Source organism: Stegastes partitus, unplaced genomic scaffold, assembly GCF_000690725.1.
Source record: "Stegastes partitus isolate 25-593 unplaced genomic scaffold, Stegastes_partitus-1.0.2 Scaffold224, whole genome shotgun sequence".
Classification (NCBI taxonomy): domain Eukaryota; kingdom Metazoa; phylum Chordata; class Actinopteri; family Pomacentridae; genus Stegastes; species Stegastes partitus.
Genome location: NW_007577955.1, coordinates 31,482 through 57,630, shown reverse-complemented (window position 1 = coordinate 57,630; position 26,149 = coordinate 31,482). Strand labels below are relative to the sequence as shown.

General features: G+C 40.2%; 3 protein-coding genes across 4 annotated transcripts in view; 1 reads left to right on the top strand and 2 right to left on the bottom strand.

Annotated features, from left to right (window-relative positions):
- ehmt2 (euchromatic histone-lysine N-methyltransferase 2) overlaps positions 1 to 9,801 on the bottom strand; it is a 21,663-nt gene extending 11,862 nt beyond the window's left edge. Inside the window, exons 1-11 of one of the 2 annotated variants that reach the window (XM_008281126.1) lie at positions 9,762 to 9,801; positions 7,495 to 7,564; positions 7,186 to 7,350; positions 6,483 to 6,739; positions 6,274 to 6,340; positions 6,082 to 6,167; positions 5,834 to 5,974; positions 5,604 to 5,672; positions 3,807 to 3,909; positions 2,149 to 2,232; positions 1,218 to 1,354 (exon numbers count right to left, since the gene is read on the bottom strand). In XM_008281126.1, coding sequence (XP_008279348.1) covers positions 1,218 to 1,354; positions 2,149 to 2,232; positions 3,807 to 3,909; positions 5,604 to 5,672; positions 5,834 to 5,974; positions 6,082 to 6,167; positions 6,274 to 6,340; positions 6,483 to 6,739; positions 7,186 to 7,350; positions 7,495 to 7,564; positions 9,762 to 9,788 — 1,206 coding nt within the window. In that variant the 5' untranslated portion in view covers positions 9,789 to 9,801. The remainder of the gene's footprint in view (positions 1 to 1,217; positions 1,355 to 2,148; positions 2,233 to 3,806; positions 3,910 to 5,603; positions 5,673 to 5,833; positions 5,975 to 6,081; positions 6,168 to 6,273; positions 6,341 to 6,482; positions 6,740 to 7,185; positions 7,351 to 7,494; positions 7,565 to 9,761) is intronic. The other variant, XM_008281127.1, reaches the window with a different exon arrangement.
- Positions 9,802 to 9,874: 73 nt separating this feature from the next.
- On the top strand, positions 9,875 to 15,738 carry LOC103356824 (zinc finger and BTB domain-containing protein 12). The gene is made up of 5 exons (XM_008281122.1): positions 9,875 to 10,181; positions 12,243 to 12,451; positions 12,558 to 12,752; positions 13,113 to 13,316; positions 13,909 to 15,738. The coding sequence occupies exons 2-5, from the start codon at positions 12,248 to 12,250 to the stop codon at positions 15,019 to 15,021; spliced, it is 1,716 nt and encodes a 571-aa protein (XP_008279344.1). The 5' UTR covers positions 9,875 to 10,181; positions 12,243 to 12,247; the 3' UTR covers positions 15,022 to 15,738.
- A 1,148-nt stretch (positions 15,739 to 16,886) lies between these two features.
- On the bottom strand, positions 16,887 to 26,033 carry nelfe (negative elongation factor complex member E). The gene is made up of 11 exons (XM_008281121.1): positions 25,953 to 26,033; positions 25,569 to 25,654; positions 25,395 to 25,464; positions 24,582 to 24,727; positions 24,237 to 24,311; positions 24,040 to 24,077; positions 23,657 to 23,946; positions 20,067 to 20,211; positions 19,873 to 19,927; positions 17,243 to 17,345; positions 16,887 to 17,142 (listed from the first exon to the last, which is right to left on the bottom strand). Exons 2-11 carry the CDS (start codon positions 25,641 to 25,643, stop codon positions 17,069 to 17,071), a joined length of 1,071 nt encoding a protein of 356 aa, XP_008279343.1. The 5' UTR covers positions 25,644 to 25,654; positions 25,953 to 26,033; the 3' UTR covers positions 16,887 to 17,068.
- Positions 26,034 to 26,149: the final 116 nt, after the last annotated feature.

Genomic DNA, 26,149 nt, shown 5'->3' with positions numbered 1-26,149 from the left:
TTAGTTGGACCATCATTTATTTTTCAACAGGACAATGACCCCAAACACACCTCCAGGCTGTGTAAGGGCTATTTGACCAAGAAGGAGAGTGATGGGGTGCTGTGCCAGATGACCTGGCCTCCACAGTTACCGGACATGAACCCAATCGAGATGGTTTGGGGTGAGCTGGACCGCAGAGTGAAGGCAAAAGGGCCAACAAGTGCTAAGCATCTCTGGAAATTCCTTCAAGACTGTTGGAAGACCATTTCTGGTGACTACCTCTTGAAGCTCATCAAGAGAACGCAGAGTGTGTGCAAAGCAGTAATCAAAGCAAAAGGTGGCTACTTTGAAGAACCTAGAATATAAGACATATTTTCAGTTGTTCATATTTTTGATGCCTTCAGTGTGAATCATATCATATCATATCATATCAATTTTCATAGTCATGAAAATAAAGAAAACTCTTTGAATGAGAAGGTGTGTCCAAACTTTTGGTCTTTACTGTATGTATGAAAAGTTGGTCAAAGTTTAAGATGCAATACTATGATAAAGTAGTATGTCCCAATTGAATACACAGTGCATGCAGCAGGGCATATGTTGAAAGGGCAGCTGCAGGATGTACTAAAAGAAGAAAAGTTTGTAATTTAGACCACAGCTTTTGTTAAATGTCTGTTTTCTCGACTCCTCCCTCCACATAATGTAGCAAAGACGTTCATTTTACAGCTAACAACTTCATACCATTGTCCTATTACAAAGAAATTCTTAAAAGTGCTTAAAGTTTTTAAATGCTTTGTTGTTTTTAAATGTTGTAAAGCACTTTGCGTTGTTGTTGCACATGAAAAGCGCTATACAAATTAAATTTGATTGATTGATTGATTGATAAAACTTCCTCCCTCCACATCTTGCCCTTGACTCATGTGTTTGCATCTCAGGTGGGAAGTCACAAGAAGAGGAGCAAAGGATGTTCAAATTGACACTGCTAGTCACGCTGCCTTAGTGCTTTCTTTCTGAGTTGACAACAAGGCCCTCTCCCCTGCACCATGCCATCCTCCATCACCGTTTTTCAAAGCACATCAGAGTCATGCTTGATCTTGAAACCCACTACTTTGGTCAGCTATTCTGATAATCTTGCAAAGATAATATTTCATCCCCCACAGAGCAAAATACCCATCGAAATTGCAAATGATGTAACTCGATATCAAGCAGAGTCACCACAAAGAGCAAAGACAGAGACAAACCTCTCCATTGATGCTCTCGGTGGCCATGCACTGCCGGCTGGCTCTCTGGCTGGTGCTGTCGACGCGAGGTGCCTCCATTCTGCAGCTGCACAGAGGAAGCTCCTCCAGCCGCTCGGTGTCTCCTGCATCGCTGCCTTCTGCACAGGGACCATTTGAAAGGTCATTAAATTAGTTTTGCTTAAGGTGACTGTCATGTAACATTTAACATTACAGGAGACAAAGAAAAGACAAAATTTTAGTCAAGGTCAACAACCTTTAATGTGTTTTATATAAAGGAAAGCTGAAATGATTAGCTGATCAATCAGAATGAATCTGTCGTGCTCTGATTGCAAACATTCCTGGTGTCTTTTGTGTTGTGTTGTGTTGTTGTGTTTTTGTGCAATTTATGATTGCAAACAAAACTGTCGGCTAGCCAAAAACAATTCTCCACTATTAGCTGGCTTTTTTTTTTGTTTTTTTTAGAAAAATCAATCAGTCAATTATTTTGGAAGATAATCAGCAAATTTGACACTAATTTTAACTAAATCTGAGTTTACAGAAAAGGTGTGAATCAAGATAATAACTGTTTGCTTTCTTGTTATCTGAATCTACTTGCAAAAGGATTATTCATGACACTATAACTGTAATTATTTATTAAAATCATAACATAATTAGTTCACTGTTACTTTTAACAAAGAAAAAACACGTATTTTCACATTTGAGAATCTGAAGTTGGTCAGGGTTGACATTTTGGGGAGGAAAAATGAACTGAAATGATAAATTCATCATCAAAACAGATCATTTCTGCTGGTCAACTAATTATTCCAGTTCTCCAACTCAACCACTCAGCACTGCCTTAGCAGCAGTTTCTCCTGGTTTAGGTTTCAGACTTTTCAGTGTCCTGAAATAATCCACAGAAAATAGCAACACACAGTATCCATCTTCAACCCACCATGAGGAGAAAGTGTCAGACTGTCAGCAGCAGCAATGTCCAGAGCACCTAAAGGAACCTCTGTGTATTCTGCAGATCTTCCTACTGAAGACAAACCAAATGAAAGAGTTAGAAAAACATGCTGGAAAATGATGCACAATGCTTCACGCAACACCAATAAAAGTATTTCACTCATTTTACGATGCTTTTAATATCTTACAATACTTAGTAAATAATGTATTCAGGCCTTCTCTCACTGATCAACAGAAAAGAAAAAACCCTGAAATACAGAAATACCCAGATGGAAGTCATAGAAAATCATCTGGGTATTTCTGTACATCTAGGTCACTCACTCCCTCACTGTGGTGAAAACAAACCAGTGACACTGGCCAAAAATGCAAAAAAATTTAAATTTTTTGTGCTCTTAAACTCGTCATCATCATGCCTAAAAGTTGTGAAGCACTATACTGCACGTCTCATAACATGCAGGAGGAAAAGATTTCTTTTACAAGCTTCCATCAGGCAAAATATCTCCAGACTGAAGGCGACTATGGCTGAGAGCTGTCAACAAGCACAACAGAGACAGAAACCACCGAAACGCAGGAAAACACCTTGGTTTGTGTGGAAAGCATTTTGGTGCTGCCTTTGATAAAGCTTAACAGTTAGTCCATAGACCTAAATTTATTTTACCTACATTTCTGTACGCATTTGATGATTTAATACGACTCCAGTGTCACCAGTTTCTGGGCCACATTAGAGGAGAATCTGTGCAGATGTTCAGAATCATGTTTGCAATAGTGCTTACACATAACAGTCTGTATCCAGGAACATTTTACCCAAACATTTTTGCTTTTGGCCATTTCAAATGCCAATTATGATTGTAGTAAACCATTTATTTTATTCGCAAATGCAGTTGCAAGTAGACTAAGTTTGACCTGTTGACAGAGGACAGTTTGACAGCCAGCACATGTGGTTTTGTTTTCACCATGATGACTGAGATGACGTCGTTTCCTGGAGTATTTACTCCTTTAAATCAGTATTTAGCAGAAATAACTGCAGTAATTACAGCTCTGAGTCTCTGTGGACAGGTCTGCGCCAGCTTTGCACATCTGGACACTGCATTTTGTCCCCAGTCATCTACACAAGACTGCATCAGCTTTGTCTGATTCCACAGAGATGTTCGATGAACAACAATTTTCTACAAGTTCTTAACTCTTGAAATCTGCATCTCCTGCAGACCTTGTGCTGGTGGTCTCCCTCAGAGCACCTTTCTTGCACAGACAACTTGTTTTTGACAGCAGTGTGCTTTTGGCAGATTTATAGTTTTGCAATATTCTTTGTACTTTTGAACAGTCCTTGGTAAACATTTACTACCTTGAATATATTCTTGCTTCTTTTCTCTGATTGCTACTCTTTCATAATTTAGTTGTGAATATGTATGAGGTTTTCTTGTCCTCAGTGGTTTGACTTTAGTTTCCAGACAGAGGAGGCTTTAGGCTTAAGTCACACATCGATGTTTATCCAGCTTATGTGAATGTAGCTGTATCTTAGTAAAGCAGGTAAACTCAAAATGTTTCAGTTGATCAAACAAATCCACACTACATCTAACAAAATCCGGGGTTCTCAGTCATGCTGGGAGACAAGCGTAGTTTTAGAAAACCCAGTAGAAAATCACTCACCTCCAAGCGTTTCCACTACATCAACTGTGTTTCTCTCGTCCTGATCCGAAGGCAACCATGAAGATTTACTGTGGATGGCTCTCTGTGTTTCCGACTCCAAACTCTGTAAAGAAGAAGTCTGAATTATATACATCTGAAACTAAAAATGTGTGATTTTTCCCTCCCCCCAGTGGCTAAAAGGTATCATGTGGAGTTTCTGACCACTAGTCGGAAGAAAGATTTTAACGTTTGCAGGGATGCACATGCACTACATGATTCCTGCCTCATTATTCTGCATTTAATAGCAATAACACAGGTGGAAAAGCAGCAAAACACAATACACTTAAGTCATTTGTCCAGCCTTAAAAACAAATTTTGGTGACAACTCTGCATGCAGACATAACTTTCTTTGTTTTTTCGAGAGGAACTCTAAATATGGAGTACTGTACTTGTCTTATCATACAGTATTTATGTCAACACTTTTATACACCTAGTACATAAATATAACCCAGTCACATCTTTTTGACCATTACTTTGAGCTACAGAAGGTTGTTTAAATGACATTTAGAGAACTGAGGACAAATTTAAATGTTTTTGATTCCTCTCTTGTGTTGGCACAGTTTATCTGCTTGTCCTAAAAACCAAAGCAGAGCTCATCAGATAAGTTCCTGGTATGACCACTGAGCGGCAACAGACACGTGATGGACAAATTAATGGACAATGCAGGATGATGATGGCTTTACAATTCTTCAATTCTTCTGAACTACACACATAATACTTTTGGTAGTCTAGATTTAAAGAAAAGCATGATTCTGTAGGCACAGATCATTCTTTGTCTCAGTTTTATTCAGAAACCTGCAGAGTTGGTTCAGTGGATTTTTATTTGTTTTTTTTCAAAGAACATCAGCATGCTTTTCAATTTTGGAAAGGGGAGAAATATCCCTGGATGACCCAACATGTGGTGCGCTCTTTTCAGTCAGGCACAGCAAGAGTGAGTTGTCAAATTGAAAACAAAAATAATGGTAAGTCATGTAGTAAATAGTCGATACTTTCGAAAAAATACCACAATGGTTCTCAAACTTATTACTCTTGGGTCCTCCTCTGATTTGTATTCAAGGTCTGAGGTTTGGAATGATTGTTGATAACAGAATAACATCTAATCTACTCATAACTTTTTCGCAACATACAGTCGTGTTTAATACAGACAAGATAGTGAAAATACATCAGAGTCTAATTGGACAAACTGCATTGTTTTCAAATCAGTTGCATCAGTGTGACTCCTTGCACTGGCTGTACAAACTGAATTAGAAAAGACACATTTTGTATCTGAACATTAGGAGCTGATAGCAAGTCCTCTGGTGTAACGTTAATGCGTGACCTTGGCAGCAACAGCACACAACAGTCTCGCCAGCAGTTAGCGTCACCATGACAATGTTGTCAATAACAGGGAAATAAGCCTTGTTAAAAACACATTCATCTTGGGGCAAGATCCGGCTGCACTGTTTATTCAGCGTCACAAAATATTTATATATCAACAGAAAATTAATTAGAGAAAATTTACACTACATAATGTATTGTAGTCAAAGACAAGAAACAGGAAGGTCCGGGTTGACTTGTTGTTAGTTATGGATTAGGATCAAAGTCAGGACTTTGAAAAGTCTTGAAGTACCAGATGATACAACAGCTGCAGGCTCAAACTGCTAACAGACTAGTTGGCAGGAATGGGATCTACAGAGGAAGTGTTAAAAGGTGAATTTAAAAATCAGTGCTAAATGAGAAATAAAGAATAAAGCAAATAAGATAGGTAGAATCACTCACATGATCTGATATGTTAACTGACCCCTCTATGTCTTTTGCTCTCTGCCTTCCTTCTCCACCATCTTCAAACTATAAAAGAACAGTAACACAAGCTTAACAACAGATAAATTACGATCTCTCACTGTTTTATATAAAACAACAAACACATGCTGCTTATACAAATGCTGTAGCATTATGTTCACTGATATTAAATCACTTTAATGGACAATGAGCAAATCAAAGCCTCACACCTTTTCTAAATCTCGCGTGGACGGACTAGAAACCTGAATTTTCTCGTCTGCTTCCCCCTGTGACTTCCCCACACAGGTGTTGCTCTTCATTGATGCAGTTTTGGAAACAAGCTCCACCTTTTTATGGAATAACTTTCCTTCCTGGGTTTTAAAAAGAAATAAAAACAAACATGACAACATTAACAAGAGACCACAACAAGAACTGAAACTGTTCAGTAAATTACATATCTGCAGAAACACTGTCTTACCACATTCTGAGCATTGTCTGGAATGTTTTCACACTTCTCAGGTGTGTTTTCTGATAAATGACCCAGTCTCCTCCTCTTTGCAGCTACTGGAAACATGACAGACTTCAATTAAACAAAGCACTCTAGCTCTCTCTTACTCAGTTTCATTAATGTACAAAAGCAAACATTAGTAAGTGTGAGTTTTCTACAAACCTGTTTCAGAGTCAGAGGAAAGGCAGGTAGAGGATCCTGATGCAACAGGCGCCTCAACGTGACTCATCTTTGGAATAGAAACGGTTAGTGGTGCAAATGATTGAGAAAAATCAAGAATTAAAAAAACCTGACCAAATGCAGGCATAAAGTCAAGATTGAGGTCCAGATTTGATTCCGTTTATGCCAAATGGAACTAACTTCTTCCTCACCTGCGCAGGCGGAGGCCTGTTCATGGTCTTGCGGGCCCGGTGGATCTTGGGTGGTGCAGGGGAAACAGACGGAGAAGAAGAAGCAGCTGTTGCAGAGGAGGAAGAGGAGGATGATGGAGCAAGTGGCAGGACAGATTTACTGCTACCGGGCCCAGAAACACTCATCTTGGCCCGGCCAGGGGACAACGCTGAAGATGTAGAAGGAGAGGAGGACAATGCAGAGGACGACATTGATGATAGCGACTTTACTGAGTGTCCTGTAAAAAGGAAAAAAAGCAATTAATGCGAATGAAAAACAACTACGTTTTTTAAAAACTTATCTGTAATTAGTACAAGATTCATTTTGTGAAAAGTAATGTCAGTTTTTACAAATCATGTTTAATCTCCTAAAAGCAAACTTTGAAGAAAATAAAGAAATAATGGTCCAAAATGCCACTAACATGAGAAATCATTTCACCAGTTCTCAGCCTTGATCTCATTTGTTCCTGTAATTATACTAAATCATTTTAGGTGATGCATTACTGTATTAAACCTTGAGCAACTTTTAGCTATTACCCAGATTTTCAAACGTTCTTTCACATTTTACAGGTGTCAACTGACGATTTCAGGATCAAAAAAGCTCACCCTCCTATTATTTGAGATCAGATTAAACAAGTCAACTCAACTAGAGAGTCAGTGAAAGCTAGCTGTATCAGAATCCTACCTGCAGCAGTTTTGTTCGGTGTGGACGCGGCAGAGGACCGTTTCTCTCCCTCCTCTCCAGCTCTGGAGCCATCCTTCCCAGGCTGCTGAGACGACAACATCGATGGTATACTACCCATAGACTCCGTCTGGTCTGCTGCAGCAGATGTGGTGGCGGCTGCATTATCTGAGAAACATTCAGAGTTCAGCATTAGTTTTTAAAAACAGTACCGACATGAGGTGGAAATCAAAATCACTCAGGAATTCTGTAAATTTGAGCACCTGAAATGAACAATTTCCAAAGATTTGAATAAACAAGATGGACACTTGCCTTCTTTTTTTTGACTTTGTCCAGCCAATGACTCTGCTGGTGTTTTTGAGACATGTTTTTCAGAGCGCTCCTGTCAGAAAGAACAACATACAAGTGAAAAAAATATAACTGCAACTCAGAATTTTGGACTATTATCCAGCAGTTCATGGGATTGCAAATGTATCACTCACACTAAAATGAAACTTTAAAGCTCACACACCTTATATTCCTTTTTACTGACATCTTTTCACTCTTAGTGAAATGTGTAAACTATAATTTCCTGCAGTTTTGCATCCCGCGCAACAAGGTATGAACAGCCTAAGATAAAGTGAACAACTTGGTAAAATGGCTCGATACTATAACTTTTGATATTTTATCTTTTCAGCAGTGCAGAGAATACTTTTGCCATATGCTTTTATATGGCTTTCTAGTCTTTTTCTATTCAGGTGTTTTGTCCAACTGCTTTTAAAGGCATATTGTGAAATATGCTCAGAAAACCCAGCACTTCCGAGGTGAACCATACTAAAATGTTTATCAACTAAAAACTGACCTGGAAACATCTTTGTGTTTGTGTTACACCAGGTTGGGTGTTTGTGAAAAAAAAAGTTCTTTGACTCCAGCCTCTTAAATGTAAATATTTTTCTAATTCCTTTAGTCCTATATGACAGTAAACTGAATATCTTTGGGTTGTTTTGCACTAAGCACATATTTTTCACAACTTTTAAGTCACACCATACCCCACCATCAAGCATCCAATATTGTACAACCTTCCCAATTATGAAAAGATATCTCGACTGCCAGCATTTTATCATGACGTGTGTAAAAACATCACAATTTCATAATGAAAAGTTGTGTTTTTCCTCGATATAAAGGCGAATATTTAATATTTAAGCTTATAGGGAATCCAGATGTTTTGGATTGTTGGGTGTTTCTGTCTCTGCCTTTGTGAAGCGCTATGAGATGACTGTTGTTGTAAATATGCGCTATACAAACAAAATTGAATTGAATTGAATTGAATATTACAAAAGTGTTTTATCAAATAATGAAAAATTAGCATGTATACTCAACTTAAATTCTTTTGTGCTAAAATGCTCAAAGATATTTAAAAGCATTGTTTTGGGATTTGGGCCAAAGTGGTATACCTTTTTCACAATTTTCTGGTATTTTACAGATCAAACCACTAATGGATTAATTGAGAAAATAACTGATTAACAGATAACAAATTAATAGGGCTACAAAATAGTCCTTAGTTGCAGCATTATTAATTCACAAGTAGTGAGTTTTAAAGCATATATGAATGCACTGTGTGTTGTGATGGAAAAACAATATTCAAGACCATAGTGCTGTTGATCACATGTTTCCTGGCAGGTAGACATTCTAACTTAGTGGTTCTGATTTTGTCATTGTGTATAAATACCACATATCACAAGCAAAACGTGACTTTCCCTGTGTGTAAAGACTTTCTCCTCGGGGAAAAAATAAAGTATTTCTGATGTCGATTGACAATCAGAATCCTAATCAAAAAACCTTGGACGCAATTAACTGTATAGGGTTTCATTAGACCTCATCTTTTTGATATTACATCCAATCACCAGACACAGACACACACACGACAATTTTTGTGTCGTGCTTTTTGCGGTTATAACCAACAGAAATAGTGTTTGGGGCATTTAAGTAAAACCCTTCCGCATTCGCCTCTTCAAAATAAGCCTCTCAACCAATAGCTGACCTTTCCTGTTGTTACGTCAACTGCCGCCATCAGTCAATCAGCCCATTCATGCCAAATCAAAGCAGGACCCATACCCCGACAATAGTCGTAAAAATGTAAAAAATAAAAAAAAGGAAGGGAAAGCTAGATTTCATACACTGCATGCTTAAAATCCTCGCTGGGAATAACTAATTAGTATCCCGAGTGCAAAAAGACCACTTGGTCTCAACATTTGCTTTACAACCGGTCTAAAATACGACTAATGAATACAAATACGGTAAAAGCAACGCAATATAATGGATGCATAGAGGAGTTAAATACTCAAAGAGTGCAAAAAAATCTGCAAAACTTCACCAACATTAAAACAATCCTTCAATTAACATAAAACAGACAGGCTAACGTTGCTAGCAGTGTAGCTCAGCTTGCAATAAGGAGCTGTAATAATCGATAAAAATAGATATTTGCAAGGTGGCAGGCAGCAGCCTCGGTGGCACGGTTTTGCTAAGCACGCTAATGTGTTTACAAGCGGATAAACACAGGTAAATGTCGCTAGCATGGCGTTTTACGGTGGGTTTGCTACCTTTGTCGTTGTCTCAGACGCCGACATGTTTCCCAGCGAGCGTCAACGCATTTGAACGTGCTGCGTCACTGCTGGAGGCCCGCCCCCCGCGTCAATTGATTTGAGCATCGCTGATCGGAAATCAGCGTGCGTGCTCCGTATTGACCAGCGGCACCGAGGATAAACTTCGCACGGAAACCGATTCAAAGTCAGCTCGGCGGCGACACACCAGCGGCTTGTGTTTGTTGTCACGAGATGTGCTTCCTCCAAAAAAGGCCGAAAAGTAAACAGAAATCGAGGTAGTAGCGAACGGCGGCTGGAGGGATGAACAGACACCAATGGACGACTAGCATCACCTCGGTTGAGCCGTTAAACCGAGCCCGAATTGTTTGATTTTTTTAAGAGAGCTCACAAAGACATCCAACGGAGAGAGAGGCGAAGGTGAGCAACGGTAAACTTTGACGGGCAGCTTTTGTTCGCGTTTTTGGTTACAAGCAGAAACCACAGGCGATACAAGTGGGCGAGCTAACTAGCTGTTAGTTAGGGGGCTAACGTTAGCTAACATTCAGTCAAGTCGGTTAGCTAGCTGGGCTCCACAAAAAGGAGGACAAATTCTGTGTTTTGATGGATTTCAGCCTTTGAAGGTAATCACACCTGTCGACCAAATGTCATAGTTTTGTTATAGACTCTACTACTGTCTGAACACATACCCTTTAATAGCTTTTTTTATGCCTTAACATGTTAGCTAACCTAACTTTCCAATGTTCCTCAATTTAAAACTGTCGTTGTAATTAGCATGTAACGTGACAGTAGGTGTTGTTACACTGTAATACGACAATATAACATATAAGTGCAGAAAGCTGATATTATAGCTTTTCTTTGTCGTTATTACAAGTGATAAACTCCCCTGTATTTAATTCACTCCCTTGTTCAACCTGAATCGAAAGACAGGACTTGTTCTTTCAGTTTATTCAATACATCAGCATTACTGGTGATTTCTGTAAGTCACTTACCCATAGCACAGTTTAGATTATACATTTATTGTAAACTGTGACAGTTGTCTTGATATACTGGGTAAAATATTTGATTTGTGTTAGTTCCATTCAGGTCAATCTTCATCCACAAGCTTCTATTCCAGCTAGATGATCAATATTTTAGATGTTGTTTGCTTATATTGAAACAAGTGAAAGATGCTCCAGGAAGACTAACTGCGCTGTTAATATGCCGATTATTTTCTCAGTGAATGGTTTTATCGTAAAATGTCAGAACAAAGTGGAAAACTCCAAAGCTGACAACTTCAAGTTCCTGCTTTTTTTCTGGCTAGTAATCAAAAACTATGATTTGTTTGGTTTAGTATCATATATGACAAATAGAAGCAAATGCTCACACTCGAGGAGCTGAAATCAGAAAATTCTTGGCTTTTTGGCTTAAAAAAAATATTGAAAAAACAAATTGACTGTCAGATGGCTTGCCATATTATTTTAGTGTCAGATGACTAAGCTGAACCTTTTTAGTTTTGTGCTCCTATCATTCTTTGAGGCTGATTTAAAATTTGACCTGGCTGACACCTGATTCCTGTTCCGAAGTATTTTCTGGGAACCTACCAAACATGTGTTAATGTTACACTTGCCATTATTGGACCTTTATACCAGTATTACATTCCACATTTGTTGCATCTTGACCCCTGGAACAGCGTGATTTTCTGAGTTCTTCAGCTAGAGCAGCTGTTTGGTGTCAATTGTCACCTGAAAATATATACTGAACATGTGTGTTCAGAGCACCGTCGCCTCACAACTCGAAGATCCCCGGTTCATGTCCCGGCAAGGACGCCTGGGATCTTTCTGTGTGGAGTTTACATGTTCTCCCTGTGCAGCGTGGGTTCTCACCGGGGTCTCCAGCTTCCTCCTACAGCCCAAAAACATGCTGAGGTTAATTAGTGACTCTAAATTGTCTGTAGGTGTGAATGTGAGTGTGCTTGTTTGTCTCTCTGTGTAGCCCTGTAATACACTGTCCAGGGTGTCCCCTGCCTTCACGCTAAGTCAGCTGGGACAGGCTCCAGCCCCCCGCGACCCTAGTGAGGATTAATCGGTGTATGTGTTCAGTATATAGAAAAGAAACGCTTAATGGTTAATTCTATACAGAAAGAAAAACGAGTTTACAGTCATGGCATGTGCTCTGAGAATTGGGCTAGATTTTAACTGCACCCAAAAAAACCTGCCTGACTGCATTGTCAGCTCTGCTGCGGTGCAATCTTAAGTTCAAGTAGGGCTACAAAGGAGCTTATACTGTCTTTGATCCCAAATGTCTGTCTGTTTGAAGTCAGGCAGCCATAATATAACAGATATTGAGCACAGTTTTCAAGTGGCTTTTATTTAGCCTCATCATTTTGTATTTTGTGCCTGTTTTTTGATCTTCTCTGTTGGAGCCGAGCTTATTGAGTTATTTGTAATGGATGCTCAATTTGTAGAATTGCTCACCACACATATCATTGTTTCTCCTCAGACAAAATGGAGATAGTGTGTTTCCGGTTACCGGGCCACGGGGACAAAACCCTGAAGCACATGAACTCGCTGAGGTATCGCCAGCATTTCTGTGACATCACCATCATTGCCAGCAACAACCAGATATTCAGGGGACACAAGGTCGTGCTGGCTGCCTGCTCACCCTTCCTGCGGGACCAGTTCCTCCTCAACCCGTCACCCAAGCTTCAGGTTGGTGACCATCAGCACCCAAAAGCTCACACTGCAAATGAATTTCGTTCATGCTCTTATGCCAAGTAAAATTTCTTTTGATTCTTTGTTCCATGTTTTAATTCAGGTGTCGATGCTGTACAGCTCCTCAGTGGTGTGCGACCTGCTTCAGTCGTGCTACACCGGCATCCTGCAGTTCAACCCAGAGGAGATTGTCAACTACCTGACTACTGCCAGTTACCTTCAGATGGAGCACATCGTGGCGCGCTGCAGAGGAGCGCTCGAGAAATATGTGCAGCTGAAGAATCCCGGTCTACCAAAGGTCAGCCCTCAAAGCTTGTACCTTCTCTAGTGGATGGATATGTTGTACAGTGTCAGGAAATACTATTCAAATGCTTCTTCTCAGGAGTTTTCTAGTTGCATGAGTCTTTCATTTATCACGTAGAATGTAATCAATGTTTTGAGTGAAAAAAATTTAACAAACAGGACACTGTAGTCCATTTTTATCCTAAGTAGTTATCTGTGATATCATTTTTGTGTTTTATTATGAAAGTAATTACCAACTGAACGTCCTGTACTCACACAATGTACACACAGTAACACTTTATCAGCACTCTCATAGCTTGCAGTATTCATAGGTTTTGAGCAATGCCATCATCTGTTTTCTTATTTCTTCTTGTAGATGGCTGCAGAGGAGAGCCAGGCCAGACCGGTGATCATCAGCGGCAGCATGCATTCTGTTGGGTCGCCTCCCCAGAGCCGACCTTCACCTGCGCAGCCACACAGTCCAGCTGTACGCTCAGCAGAGGAGAACAACGATGATATCTCTGCTCAGGGCAGCAGTCAGCCCCATGACAGTCCTGTGCTGGATGATCCATGTATCAAGGTGCAGTTTTGGCTCATAAAATGATTTGCCTATTAGCTGACAATACCGACTTAGTCTTGTAAGTGATATAAACTAGTCGTTGTTTCATCCTATCATTTAGACGGAATATTTAATAAGCTAAAGATTTTTGATGAAATATTTCCTGGCATTGGTTGTTTGTGAGTAATGAAGTTTGACAAATTAAGTGCCGTTGAGAAGCTGAAAGAGAACCGAAGAGCGACACAGGCAAGATACTTTCAGACAAAAAATAATGAATTCCGTGTTTACTGTTGTTGTACGTCTTTGAAAACACTGGTCGGACCATAACATCTGCAGGCTTATGAGATTACATTTTAAGTCCTGAAAAGATAAACGGATATTTTAGAAGCAAAAAATGCCAAACGTTTGCTTAAATTGTAATTAAAAAATTTTTGAATGTCATTTTTCTCTATTTAATGTGTTCGTTTGTTTAATTTAAAAAAATTTTTTTTTTACATTTTTGTCTAAGCAATTTAAAGACAGCGCATTGGTGTTTTGATGGACATTTCTACAGATTTCCGATATCTTTAGTTGCAGCTGTAACCACTTGACTTACTCCTCAATTGTGTTTCAGGTTCCTGGATCAGATGAGGAGGACGAGGCCAGACAGGAGGACTACGACGTGTTCAGAGTTTACATCTCTGAGGAAGAGCAGATGAACAGAGACAGAGAGAGAGACAAAGGAGCTCACGCTGATGGGCCTCAGGATGCTTGTTACCCAGAGACAGAAGGAGTTTTGATTGGAGAAGGCGGTGAATACGACTTCAACCCCGTAGAAGATCTCAGCTCTGGAGGACTTTCAGCCGAGACTCTCCGTGCTTTCAGGCGCAGACTGTCGGACTCTAAGATGGGCCGGGGCAGAGGAAAGGGCAGGGGGAGAGGTTTTAAAAGGAGAAGGTGGGTGTCATCTCAGGAGAAAAGACCTTCTGCCTTGGCTGCGCATCAGGATTTATGGTACCTCACAGCTGCGGGATTGGGAGGGGGTTTTGGGCTGGACTTCAGCCAAGAAGGACTTAAGACAGCAGGTTACGTGTCCGTTGAACTTCCACAGTTAGACTTCGGCATGGGCGATGCTTCTGGGGAAAAGGTCTCACCAATGGCAGCAAACAGTTTGAACCAGTTTTCCCTGGAGGACTCTAGTTGCAGTGCAGGTGAAGGGGGTTCAGGGTTAAACGCTGTTGGAGCAAACGAGGGAGGGGACGAGTCCGTCGCTGTGGTGGGGTCTACTTCCAGTGTAGTCGGCCCAGTAATCTGTGAGCACTGCGGCATGACTTTCCCATCAGCCCACTCCCTGGCCGTCCACTCCCGCTCCACTCACCTGCTGTACGCCTGTCCCTGCTGCGGCAAACACTTCCACCACTCGGTCAACCTCACCCGACACATGGCTGTGCACCAAGGAGCCGGCAAAACGCACCAGTGCCCCCTGTGCTACAAGACTTTCACTCAGAAATCCACCCTGATAGACCACATGAACCTCCACAGTGGCGAGCGGCCGCACCGTTGCGCATACTGCCACGCCCGCTTCGCCCACAAGCCGGCCTTACGACGCCACCTGAAGGAGCAACATGGTAAAACCACGGGGCAGAACTCCCTACATGAGCAGGAGGAGAGGGAGCGGGCGAACGGAACAGCTGGGAGGATACGAGAGGAGGAGCAAGAATGTCTGGTTACTGAACAAGTGTCATAGACCAAAGCGTCGTAAGACCTGAAGCTCTTCAGGTTTGACAGTTTACTTCAGTTAGATTTGGACAAGCAGTCCAGTGATCAGTCTGTAGGGTCCCAATGTGGATATTAGGAAAGCGCTAAAAATGACTGTGATGCCTTTAAATTCTCTGACTGCCAACATAAGAGCTCTTATAAATGAAATGTGTTAGGTTTTTGCATAAAAATGTGAATACTAAACAATGGCTGCTTTTGAAATGACTGAGACATCAGGCCATTTTTTAGTGACTTACTGACTTGTCATAGAAGGAAAACAGAGGTGTTAACATTATTGATGGCTCTATTTAATTGTTGCCCCTGTAAGCTGAATCAATATGAAAGATACCAAGACCCTGAAACCAAAGCCAATAAGTACAATTTAATCATACTTATTTTTAATATTTACAGCTGTGTTTCTCCGACTGTGTCAACTTAAAGGCTTGATTTTAACATCTTAAGAACAGTTTGACTCAGAACTGTAAATAAAAGAATCGAAAAGTGTCCTCTCTGCTTAGTTGCCTGTGTGTTAGTTCTTGTGCACAGGCGTTTCCACATATGTTGCCTGATTGGACCTCAGACTGAGCCTGAGAAACATCTCTCAATATGCTTTTGATGAAGATGTGTAAAATATGTGAAGGTCTGATGTGACTTATTCCTCTGTTGCAAAACATTGTTCAGGAAATAAAGTCTGAAAGTGTGAACATTCGGGGGGGAGGCTTTGTCACCCATGCATGACGTCTCTCTCTTCTCACAAAATGTCTTATAACACACATAAATACTGCATGCACCACCAGAAACTGTTGCTTTTTCACACCTTTTTTGTACTTAGACGTTCTCGAGGAATGGATCTAGATAAGAAGATATTATCACCACATACTTTACAGTTGCACACATGGTGCAATACATTTGGATACTTTTAAAACATGGTGAATAAAACAAGAACAGTTTATACAAAGAAATGCAACAGTTAAAGGATTTTTGTGTCTAGTTAATAACATTTCTTCAATGCACTGGAGGTATTTGGGTCCTTTTATTTTTACATAGTGTTTTTGTGATATGATACTTGTACTACTTTTCTCCTGTACGATTAGGCAAATATTAAGCTTTATTATTTTTTTATTGTCTAAATGAAGTTTTAAGAGCGTTTTAGGCTGCAAACAATTTACAATATATACTGTCATTTCTCCTTTTTACAAATTGGATCATTTTTGAAAGACTACATTTCTCTTCTCAGGGATTGATACTAATTATACGATACAGGTAATAACAGTTTAAATACTCTTTCACCACTGTCTTAAGGCTGTGAATGTTGGAGTTGGTAAACTGGGAACTGGTCTTGTCTTCTGTACTGGACTGCCAATTTTGGTTGTAGCACACATGAACTGCATAATTAATGCTTCATCTACTTACCTGCTTTTCTGTGTAATTCCCACTTGGCTAGATCACACTATCATTTTTCTATAGGGCGAGAAAAAACGCTCTGGCTTGTTTGTATTTCTTTAATTTATCTACTATCATTTTTGGCGCAGCTAAGTGATGGATGCTGCTTCGATGTTCCCTCAATACAGTGACAGGTGGAATTGTTTTGGTGGAACATTTGCTTACAAAAATTGATAATCCCTCAGAAAAAAGAACCTGGGGGGCTGCCTTACTACGCAAACTTTGAAGTTTTTGTGTGGTAGTTTGCTAGCTGGGAGGTTATTGCTGGTTTGTCAAGTAGGTAGGAGGATTTTGACAGCGGTAATGTGCATGTAGCAGAAAGGAAGGACGAAGAAGCCTGAAATGGGTGCCAATGCCAATAGCAGCCTTGTACCCACAGCCTGCATCTCGTGAGTCAGACTACACTCAAGGTAACAAAGCACAAATAGTATTTATTGAGCTCCACAAAACAAATCTCTAGTTTCATGAGCAAAGCTGCCACACGTAGCATCACATTCCAACTACTGATTCAAAAAAGACAACAGAAATGTTCCTACTTATCCATACAATTTAAGCAGTCTTAAAAGCAAAAACACAAAGAAAGGAACTCGTCATCACAGGAAATCTTCACTGTACACCACTTGGTTCCTCTTGTCCCTGTAGGAGCCTTTAGTGCTGTTCTGCACAGCTGTGAAAGAGAGAAACCATGGAGAAGGTTAATCCACGCTATGCCGACACACAGGCAGCTTGATCGGTGTCTAAACAAACAATAAGAGCGCCATGTTTACCCAGTGAAGCCCACACAGATTTGCCAGTGGCAGCATCCAGCATCGGCTGCTTCCTGGCAATGCTGACTTTGATGTGAATGTCTCCCACCGTGCTTCCATTCAGCTGCAAGACAGAAACAGCAAGAACAGTTTAGACTTCTAGTCTGCTTCGTCTACATAAGCAAAGCATCCTAGAAACTACAGTTAGTAATACATTAGGGAGAAGAGCTGGTTGATTTATTACAGCAAAAATTTGTTTGAGCACAACCATCCATCCATTATCTATACACCGCTTAATCCTCACTAGGGTCGCGGGGGGCTGGAGCCTATCCCAGCTGATTTAGGGTAAAGGCAGGGGACACCCTGGACAGGTCGCCAGTCTATCGCAGGGTTACACTTAGAGACAGACAACAAAGCACAAAAAAAGTGTATAATTTTGGCAGTGAAGTGGACACAAAACTGACAATCAATTTCTAATTAAGCACCATAACATCTGCATTAGCCTGCTAATTATCAAAAAACAATGAATTAAAATGCTTAACTTAAGAAAATTTGAAGGTATTATCTCACACATAAAATTTTTAATTTTCAACTTATATTTTCTGGTTTTGACCAAATTCACTAACTAATCAATTATAAAAAGGTAAATACACATGGCGCTGTGGTACTAAAAACCTGGAAAACAGATATGGCAGCAAAAAGTAGTAATACTATAAGAAATCCTATGTTAAGCTGTACCAAGTTTTAATATTCTGATCATTAAATCTTTTATAATACTTAACAAACTCGTGGCAATACAGTCTGAAATTTTAACACCTTAACATAAAAGAAAGTAGAAACATTTATACAACTATTGTACCATTTCTGTAAATAGACATTAAATAACTCTGAAAGTCTGTAAATTAAGCATTCAATACGTTTATGAATTTATTTCTAATTACTGTTTCACTACTTTAACAATCAACTGTGTCTTGAATTACATGTGTTGTATTTTATATATCGTCAATCATCTGTTTTGTTGGGATGCTTTGGAAGACGATCACTTACAGTGGGGCAAAAAAGTATTTAGTCAGCCACTGATTGTGCAAGTTCCTCTACTTAGAAAGATGAGAGAGGTCTGTAATTTTCATCATAGGTACACTTTAACTATGAGACACAAAATGAGAAAAAAAATCCAGGAACCTAAGAATTTACTTGTAAATTATGGTGGAAAATAAGTATTTGGTCACCCACAAACAAGCAAGATTTCTGACTCTCACAGACCGAAGCTCTTCTGTCCTCCACTCGTTACCTGTATTAATGGCACCTGTTTGAACTTGTTATCTGCGTAAAAGACACCTGTCCACAGCTTCAAACAGTCAGACTCCAAACTCAACCATGGCCAAGACCAAAGAGCTGTCAAAGGACACCAGGAAGAAAATTGTAGACCTGCACCAGGCTGGGAAGAGTGAATCTACAATAGGCAAGCAGGTTGGTGTGAATATATCAACTGTGGGAGCAATTGTAAGAAAATGGAAGACATACAAGACCATTGATAATCTCCCTCGATCTGGGGCTCCACGCAAGATCTCATCCCGTGGGGTCAAAATGATTATGAGAACGATGAGCAAAAATCCCAGAACTACACAGAGGGACCTGATGAATGACCTGCAGAGAGCTGGGACCAAAGTAACAAAGGCTAGCATCAGTAATTCACTATGCCGAGAGGGACTTAAATCCTGCAGTGCCAGGAGTGTCCCCCTGCTTAAGCCAGCACATGTCCAGGCCCGTCTGAAGTTTGCCAGAGAGCATATGGATGATCCAGAAGAGGATTGGGAGAATATCATGTGGTCAGATGAAATCAAAATAGAACTTTTTGGTAAAAACTCAACTCATCATGTTTGGAGGAAGAAGAATGCTGAGTTGCATCCCAAGAACACCATACCTACTGGGAAGCATGGGGGTGGAAACATCATGCTTTGGGGCTGTTTTTCTGCAAAGGGGACAGGACAACTGATCGATGTTAAGGGAAGAATGAACGGGGCCATGTATCGTGAGATTTTAAGCCAAAACCTCCTTCCATCAGTGAGCGCATTGAAGTAGCAACATGGCTAGGTCTTCCAGCATGACAATGATCCCAAACACACTGCTCGGGCAACGAAGGAGTGGCTCCGTAAAAAGCATTTCAAGGTCCTGGAGTGGTCTAGCCATTCTCCAGACCTCAACCCCATCGAAAATTTGTGGAGGGAGTTGAAAGTCTGTGTTGCCTAGTGACAGCCCCAAAACATCACTGCTCTAGAGAAGATCTGCTTGGAGGAAAGGGCCACAATACCAGCTACGGTGTGTGCAAACCTGGTGAAGACTTACAGGAAACAATTGACCTCTGTCATTGCCAACAGAGATTATGTTACAAAGTATTGAGTTGGACTTTTGTTATTGACCAAATACTTATTTTCCAACATAATTTACAAAAAAAATCCTTAAAAATGCCACAATATGGGTTCCTGGATTTTTTTTTTCTCATTTTATCTCTCATAGTTGAAGATGATGAAAATTACAGACCCCTCTCATCTTTCTAAGTAGAAGAACTTGCACAATCAGTGGTTGACTAAATACTTTTTTGCCCCACTGTATATTATTGTGAGTTTAACTACATACAGGAATGTACAAACCTCAGCCACAGCCTGGTCAGCAGACTCCATCTTCTCAAATGTGATAAAAGCACAACTGGAAAGAGGACGGGAGGCAGGAGGGAATAGAACGGTATTTAATTACACTGTGGAGTGCCGTATTGTTGTGCAGACAATCAGAACAACAGGTGGAAAGGGCCAATACGTGCACAGGGCTTTGTTTAACGGCTCCGTACTTGCGTGGGTTGTCCATGGAGAGGTCAATGATGTTTCCGTGCTGAGAGAAGGCAGAGCGCAGGCTGTCCTCAACAAGCCCAGAACCGTAAACGTACACCGTGTTCCCCTTTCGCACGCCTCGCCGCTCTGGGTATGAGTCTGACCCTGATGGTAAAAACAAAGGAGATAAACAATTAACATTTCATCAGCAGGCTTTGACCCCAACATAGAAACATTACAGAAACTTCAAAGAAAATTCGAGTATAGTGGCAGAGAAATATTCCATCAGTGTTACTAAATGGCACAGAATAAGTAACGACATAGCAATAAAAAGGCATTATAGGTCTTCTGATGTCTTCCTACATCTGTTATTTGTCTCATCTCTTACAGTTTCCATACTTTTTTGGATCTATATGTTATATACTGGGGCTCAGGTTTCAAACACCCAACTTTAATACACTTTACAGCAGCCCCTAATAGGATTTGTAGCAAAGATCTTTCCTCAAAGCCTTGTGGAACTACACCAGCAGGACTATTTTTGGATCTTTGAGAATATCACAGCAGAAAACCTCTTTAACTGCATCCAAAAAGCTCTCCAAAGAGCCTCCAGCAAATCCAAAATGCTGCAGTGAGTACAGACGGAAACTAGCAGGAGATCAGATTTCTCCAATATTAGTTTCTCCTCACTGGCTCCCTGTAAAACCAAAAGATAATTTAAAATACTTTGCCTAACGTATGAAACCCTTCATGACCAAGCTCCATCTTATCTTAAAGACCTCAAAGCACCATATTGTCCCAACAGAGCACCTCATCCTTAGACTGCTGGCCTACTTCTGGTTTCTAGGGTTTCCAAAAGCAGAATAGGAGGTAGATTCTCCAGTTATCAGGCTCCTCTGCTCCCAGTTAGGATTCAGGAGGCAGACACCCGCTCTACGTTTAAGATTAGGCTTAAAACTTTTCTTTTTGATAAAGCTTATAGTTAGGGCTGACTCAGGTGACTCTAAATCATCAGTTAGTTATGCTGCTGTGGGCCTAAATTGCTGGAGGACTTCTCATAATGCACTAAGCACCTGTATTGATGCTCTTGTTTCATTCTCCATGAATTTATACCACAATTGCATGTCATTAACTTTGTGTCTTCTCTCTCCTGTAGCTTTTTCCTGTCTGTCCTCTCTTCCTACACTTTTCTGCAGGTATCTCTGGCTTTTGAGATGCAGGTTTATGATCTTTTCCCTGCTTGTCTTTCCTCTTTTCACTCTCGTCTACAGCAATCAGTCACAGCCTGAGTATGGTCCTGCTGGAGGTTTCTTGCTGTGAAACTGAAGTTTTTCCTCTGCACTGTCACTAACTAATGCTTAAGGGGTAATTTTCAGGTTTCTCTATATGATATTGTAAGTTAAACTATAGCTGTCTCGATCTTACAAATGCAAAGTGACTTGAGATTACTTGTGTTGTGATTTGGTGCTAAATTAAGAACACTGAATTGACACACACAGTCGGGGACCACTTTGCCCTAATGTTACCTGTGGGACCCTGAAGTATTTTGTTGTTAACCTCCATTTATATTCTCTTCAAATGTTTCTCTCTACATACTTTGCTTCAGGTATCTAATAATATATTTGTGTTTGTCTCAGCTTCCATCTTTCTTGTTTTTGTAGTATTGGTTTGTTGGGCTCGTGGACAAAAATTCTGAAGACAGTTACTTTTTTTTTTTTTTTACCTTGTCTTTAACATTTTCTGAATTCCTCCTGAGCATCTGAAAAATGCAGTACAAACTCCCTTCTTCTCTGTTGGAGCTGATTAATGTGGAATAACAGATTTAAATATCTATGTGCATGTTTAGACCACTTTTTGAAGCCTCCTTCTATATATATTCTACCGTTTGGCTAACTGTATATACTTCCTACTGGTTCCTTTTGTAAATATATGTATATATTCTTATTTGTTTTTTTATACTTGTACTTTTATACTTTTGCACCACTGGAGTTGTCTTTTAATTTCGTTGTACGTTGTGTATGATGACAACAAAAGCATTGTATTCTATTCTATATGTGATAGTAAAAAGCTTTTACGATAACCTTTACTAGCTACAGATGATATTCACCTAGACGAGCCGACGATATTTGCATGGATTTCCAAAAAATGTTAAAAAGGAACCTCTGTGCACTTTTACATTTGAGCAACTTTTAGGAAACTAAAAAAAATGACACCTGAAGGGGCACAAATCATAGTTTCTTTTTTATACTAGGCACACGGGTTTATGTGTGATCCTTCATCCGTGAGGTTCTCAACTGTGCAGCTCTGAAGTAATGACTGAAATGTGGGAACCCCAAGATTTCATTTGACTCAGATCTTGTGACATCTATAGATAACATCTACAATAAGTAACCTTGGAAATCTTAAAATCATACAGACATGGACAATTAGAGTAAGAAAGCAAGCACTGACCATCAATCCAGATCTTCATTACAACATCTACGGTAATTATTGTATTATAGCCCTCCACATATCTAAAGAGGAGGGATGAAACTGCCTACATGTTTCAAGCCAACGTTCGGCTTTAAGTTTACCTCAATACAAAGTACAGTTGTGACTTGATAATCCGACCCTTAACAATCCGAAAACCTTGCTATCCCACAGGTTTTTAGGAAAAACGAATGGAAGCCATTAAAAAAAGCCTTAACTTACTGACAGCCTTGGATTCCGACTCCGACATGACATTTTATGTCACAAATAAGGATAACGGCGTAATACCTGACTTAACAATCGGACAGATTGGCTACGTTCAGACTGCAGGACTTAATGCTCAATTTGGATTTTTTTGTGAAATCCGATTTTTGCGAGTTTGTTCACATTTCCAATTAAATGCGACTTGTATGTGATCTGCTGTGTGAACTTCATATGACCCAAACGTGTCCCACATGCGCAGAAGAGGATAAAATGACGTCACACGCAGCAAGCATGCTCAGTGTTTGCGGAAGTAAACATGGATGGCAACGGTGGAGCATATCTTGCCCGCCACCACCAATGGTGGAAACAGAACTGTGACCGATAACTAAACCAGCATCAGCAGCCAAATACTGCCTGTGTGTTCTGGCCAGTTCCAGCCCGGGGGTGCGCTCCGTCGGGGTGGAATTGGCCGGAACATGCCACGATGCGTAGTGTTCTAACAATACACTAGTTATTAGAACTATAAACAATAAATATTAACAACAAATTACCCTTCAAGCATCAAGCCCCGACTTGTATCTCTACCTCTGTCTTGACAATCCGACAGCCTTTTTTATTTTTTTTTAAAGATATTTTTTGGGCTTTTTTCCGCCTTTAATGACAGTGACAGTGAAGATAGACAGAGAAACGTGGGGAGGAGAGTGGGGGAATGACATGCAGCAAATGAGCCGCTGGCTGGAATCGAACCACAGCCGCTGCGTCGGGGATTAAAGCCCCTATACATGGGTCGCCCGCCCTACCCGACAAGCTATGCGGGCGCCCCATCCAACAGCCTTGTTATCCGACATAAAAGAAGGTTTTACATTTAGTGTTGGATTATCGAGACACAACTGTATATAAATTTATTCAACACAGCGACCAACAGAAAATGGTTACTCACGTCTGAATGGTCCATCTCTGTCTCTGTCCCGGTCCCGGTCCCGGTCTCGATCTCTGTCTCTGCTTCGGTCTCTGTCTCTTTCTCGCTCCCGGTCCCTGTCTCTGTCCCTGTCCCTGCCTCTGTCTCTTTCCCTGTCCCGCTGTCTGTCTCTGTCTCTTTCTCGATCTCTGTCCCGCTCTCTATCCAGGTCTCGGTCACGCTCTCGCTCTCTGTCTCTGTCCATGTCACGGCTGGACGACATGCCACCTCCATCGTCCTCGTCCCGGTATCTGTCGCTGGAACTGACGAAGCTGCAGGAGCGCACAAGGAAATTACTCTCAAATAAACACTGTCAGCATATTAAACGTGCTGCTTTGCTTCATCACTGTGGTTTTAGATATTACCTCTCATACAGAGATTTCCTGTGGGCTCTCTTTCCAGACTAGAGGTAACACAAAACAATAATTAAAAATCTGCCACAGCCATACATTTCAGATATGTAGAAAACTGTAAAATAAAAACAAACTTATGTATATTAAAGGAGAGATGCCAAATGCCACACAGTGGCCATCGTATATCAGGCTTTTAATCTCTGCTATACCTCAGGTTGGTCTTCATCTGTAGAGACGCTCCTTTGGAATGGTAAGAAAGCAGGAACTGGGCCTTTTTCAGGGTCCTGTCAGAAATGTAGAGCAAAAACAAACCAAATGAACAAACATAACAAAGCAAGAAAAAAGTTTAACCATCAACCAGTGAACTTTTAAAATGTTCAATCACCAAATGCTCCAGTGCTTTTAGGCTTTCTCTTTGTGTCTGTCAAGCATGTACCAGATTCCATATCAACATATCATTAATCAGTCATACACTTCACTCCACTACCTGGTCATATCCTAACCAGAAAATAATGTTGAAAGATATGGTTAATGTGATACTAATGACATCCCACCTTGAGTTTGATTTCCAGCATTCGAGATCGTTTGAAGCCAGAGTTCTTGTTCTCAGATTTAATAGCACTGATGGCCCCCGACTTAATGAGCATTTTTGCTTGCTCTGTGGCTGTTGCAGTGTCAACGACAGGCTGGTCCGACAGTGCTGTGACAAAGAGAAGTGTAAAGTGAACAAAAGCATGCCAAATGTTTAAATAAGTCAAGGCAGTTCGATGAATAATTAATAACTGGAGTGAACAAAAATATAATTGCACAAATGTATTTTTATCATATTTTATTAAATTCTTTACATTCTTTTTAACATTTATTTTTCAACCCATGGTAATTCTACGACAGAATGGACCAAATATGCACTATATTGGAAAGATCGTAAGTGGGACCCTAGACAAGAAATCCTCAGTCAGTAACAAGTCACACACATGAATTGGTGAGAATTTTTCAGTTGAACAGCTTAAAAAAAATACTTTTTGTGCACTATTGGCTACATTTACATTTTTTCAGTGTAAAGTCCCTTTTTATTAGATAAATGGGTCACTTCAACATGCCTGAATATTTCAACTTTAAATTATCAATCTGTGTAAGGACAAGACAGTTTACAAATATGCAGACAAGTTACGTAAGTTTTTTGCTGGAATTTTTGGTTAAAGTGTATGATTTCTCTTTATTTTCGTATTTGTGACAACATACTACATTTGTTACCAAAAAAAAAAACAGAATTAAAATGAGTTAATGTGTGTTTGTTCGCTGAGAAAACACAACTTCCTAAACATACAATTGTGTAATGATGTTTCAAGTGAGTCAATTTTACATACTGCGTTTTAAGCCACTCTGGTTTGTCTGGTTGGTTGAACTCTGCTTCTTCAAGGCAAGCAATGCTTTTTTCTACAAAGACAGTGACAAAAACATACATGCACAAAGTGTTGAGACTCAATTCAGTGTAGTCCTCTGCAGTCACATGATGTCACAGTATCCCTAAGGTTACTCACCTTTTTCTTTAGTTTAGCATATTTCTTTTGCAGTGCCTCTTCTTCCTCCGTCAGGGAACTTGGAAATGCCACCATGATGGCAACCGCTACACTACAGAGAATATAAGCTTTAAGCAAACACTGGTATGGTAATCTTAAACTGGGTTTTAACTAACTTTAGTAGTTATTTTTGCTCGTTTCACTAGTGCTTGCTAGCCTATAAGCTAATTAGCCCGCTAGCCACAAATCAAAACACGACTGTATTTTAGGGGAATACGAACGCAATTCATTCACATCAGACGAGAAACAAATCTGCTAAAATATTAAAATTTGGGTAGCATCTTACAGCTACTTTAAACACCGGTTATTATATTACTTTAAAACGATCTAATTTAGTGCACTCACCAAATTCAAACGCTGGCGGCCGCTGATAGCAACAACAACACCGACGCGTAAATATGACGTAGCATTGGACGGCGACCTTTTGCAACGAAAACGTAAAACACACAAAGCACACAAAGCGACATGATTCTAGATTATAACAAGCAATTACATATATAGAAGATTTCAGAAGATTGGTGACACGTTTACAGTTATTTTTC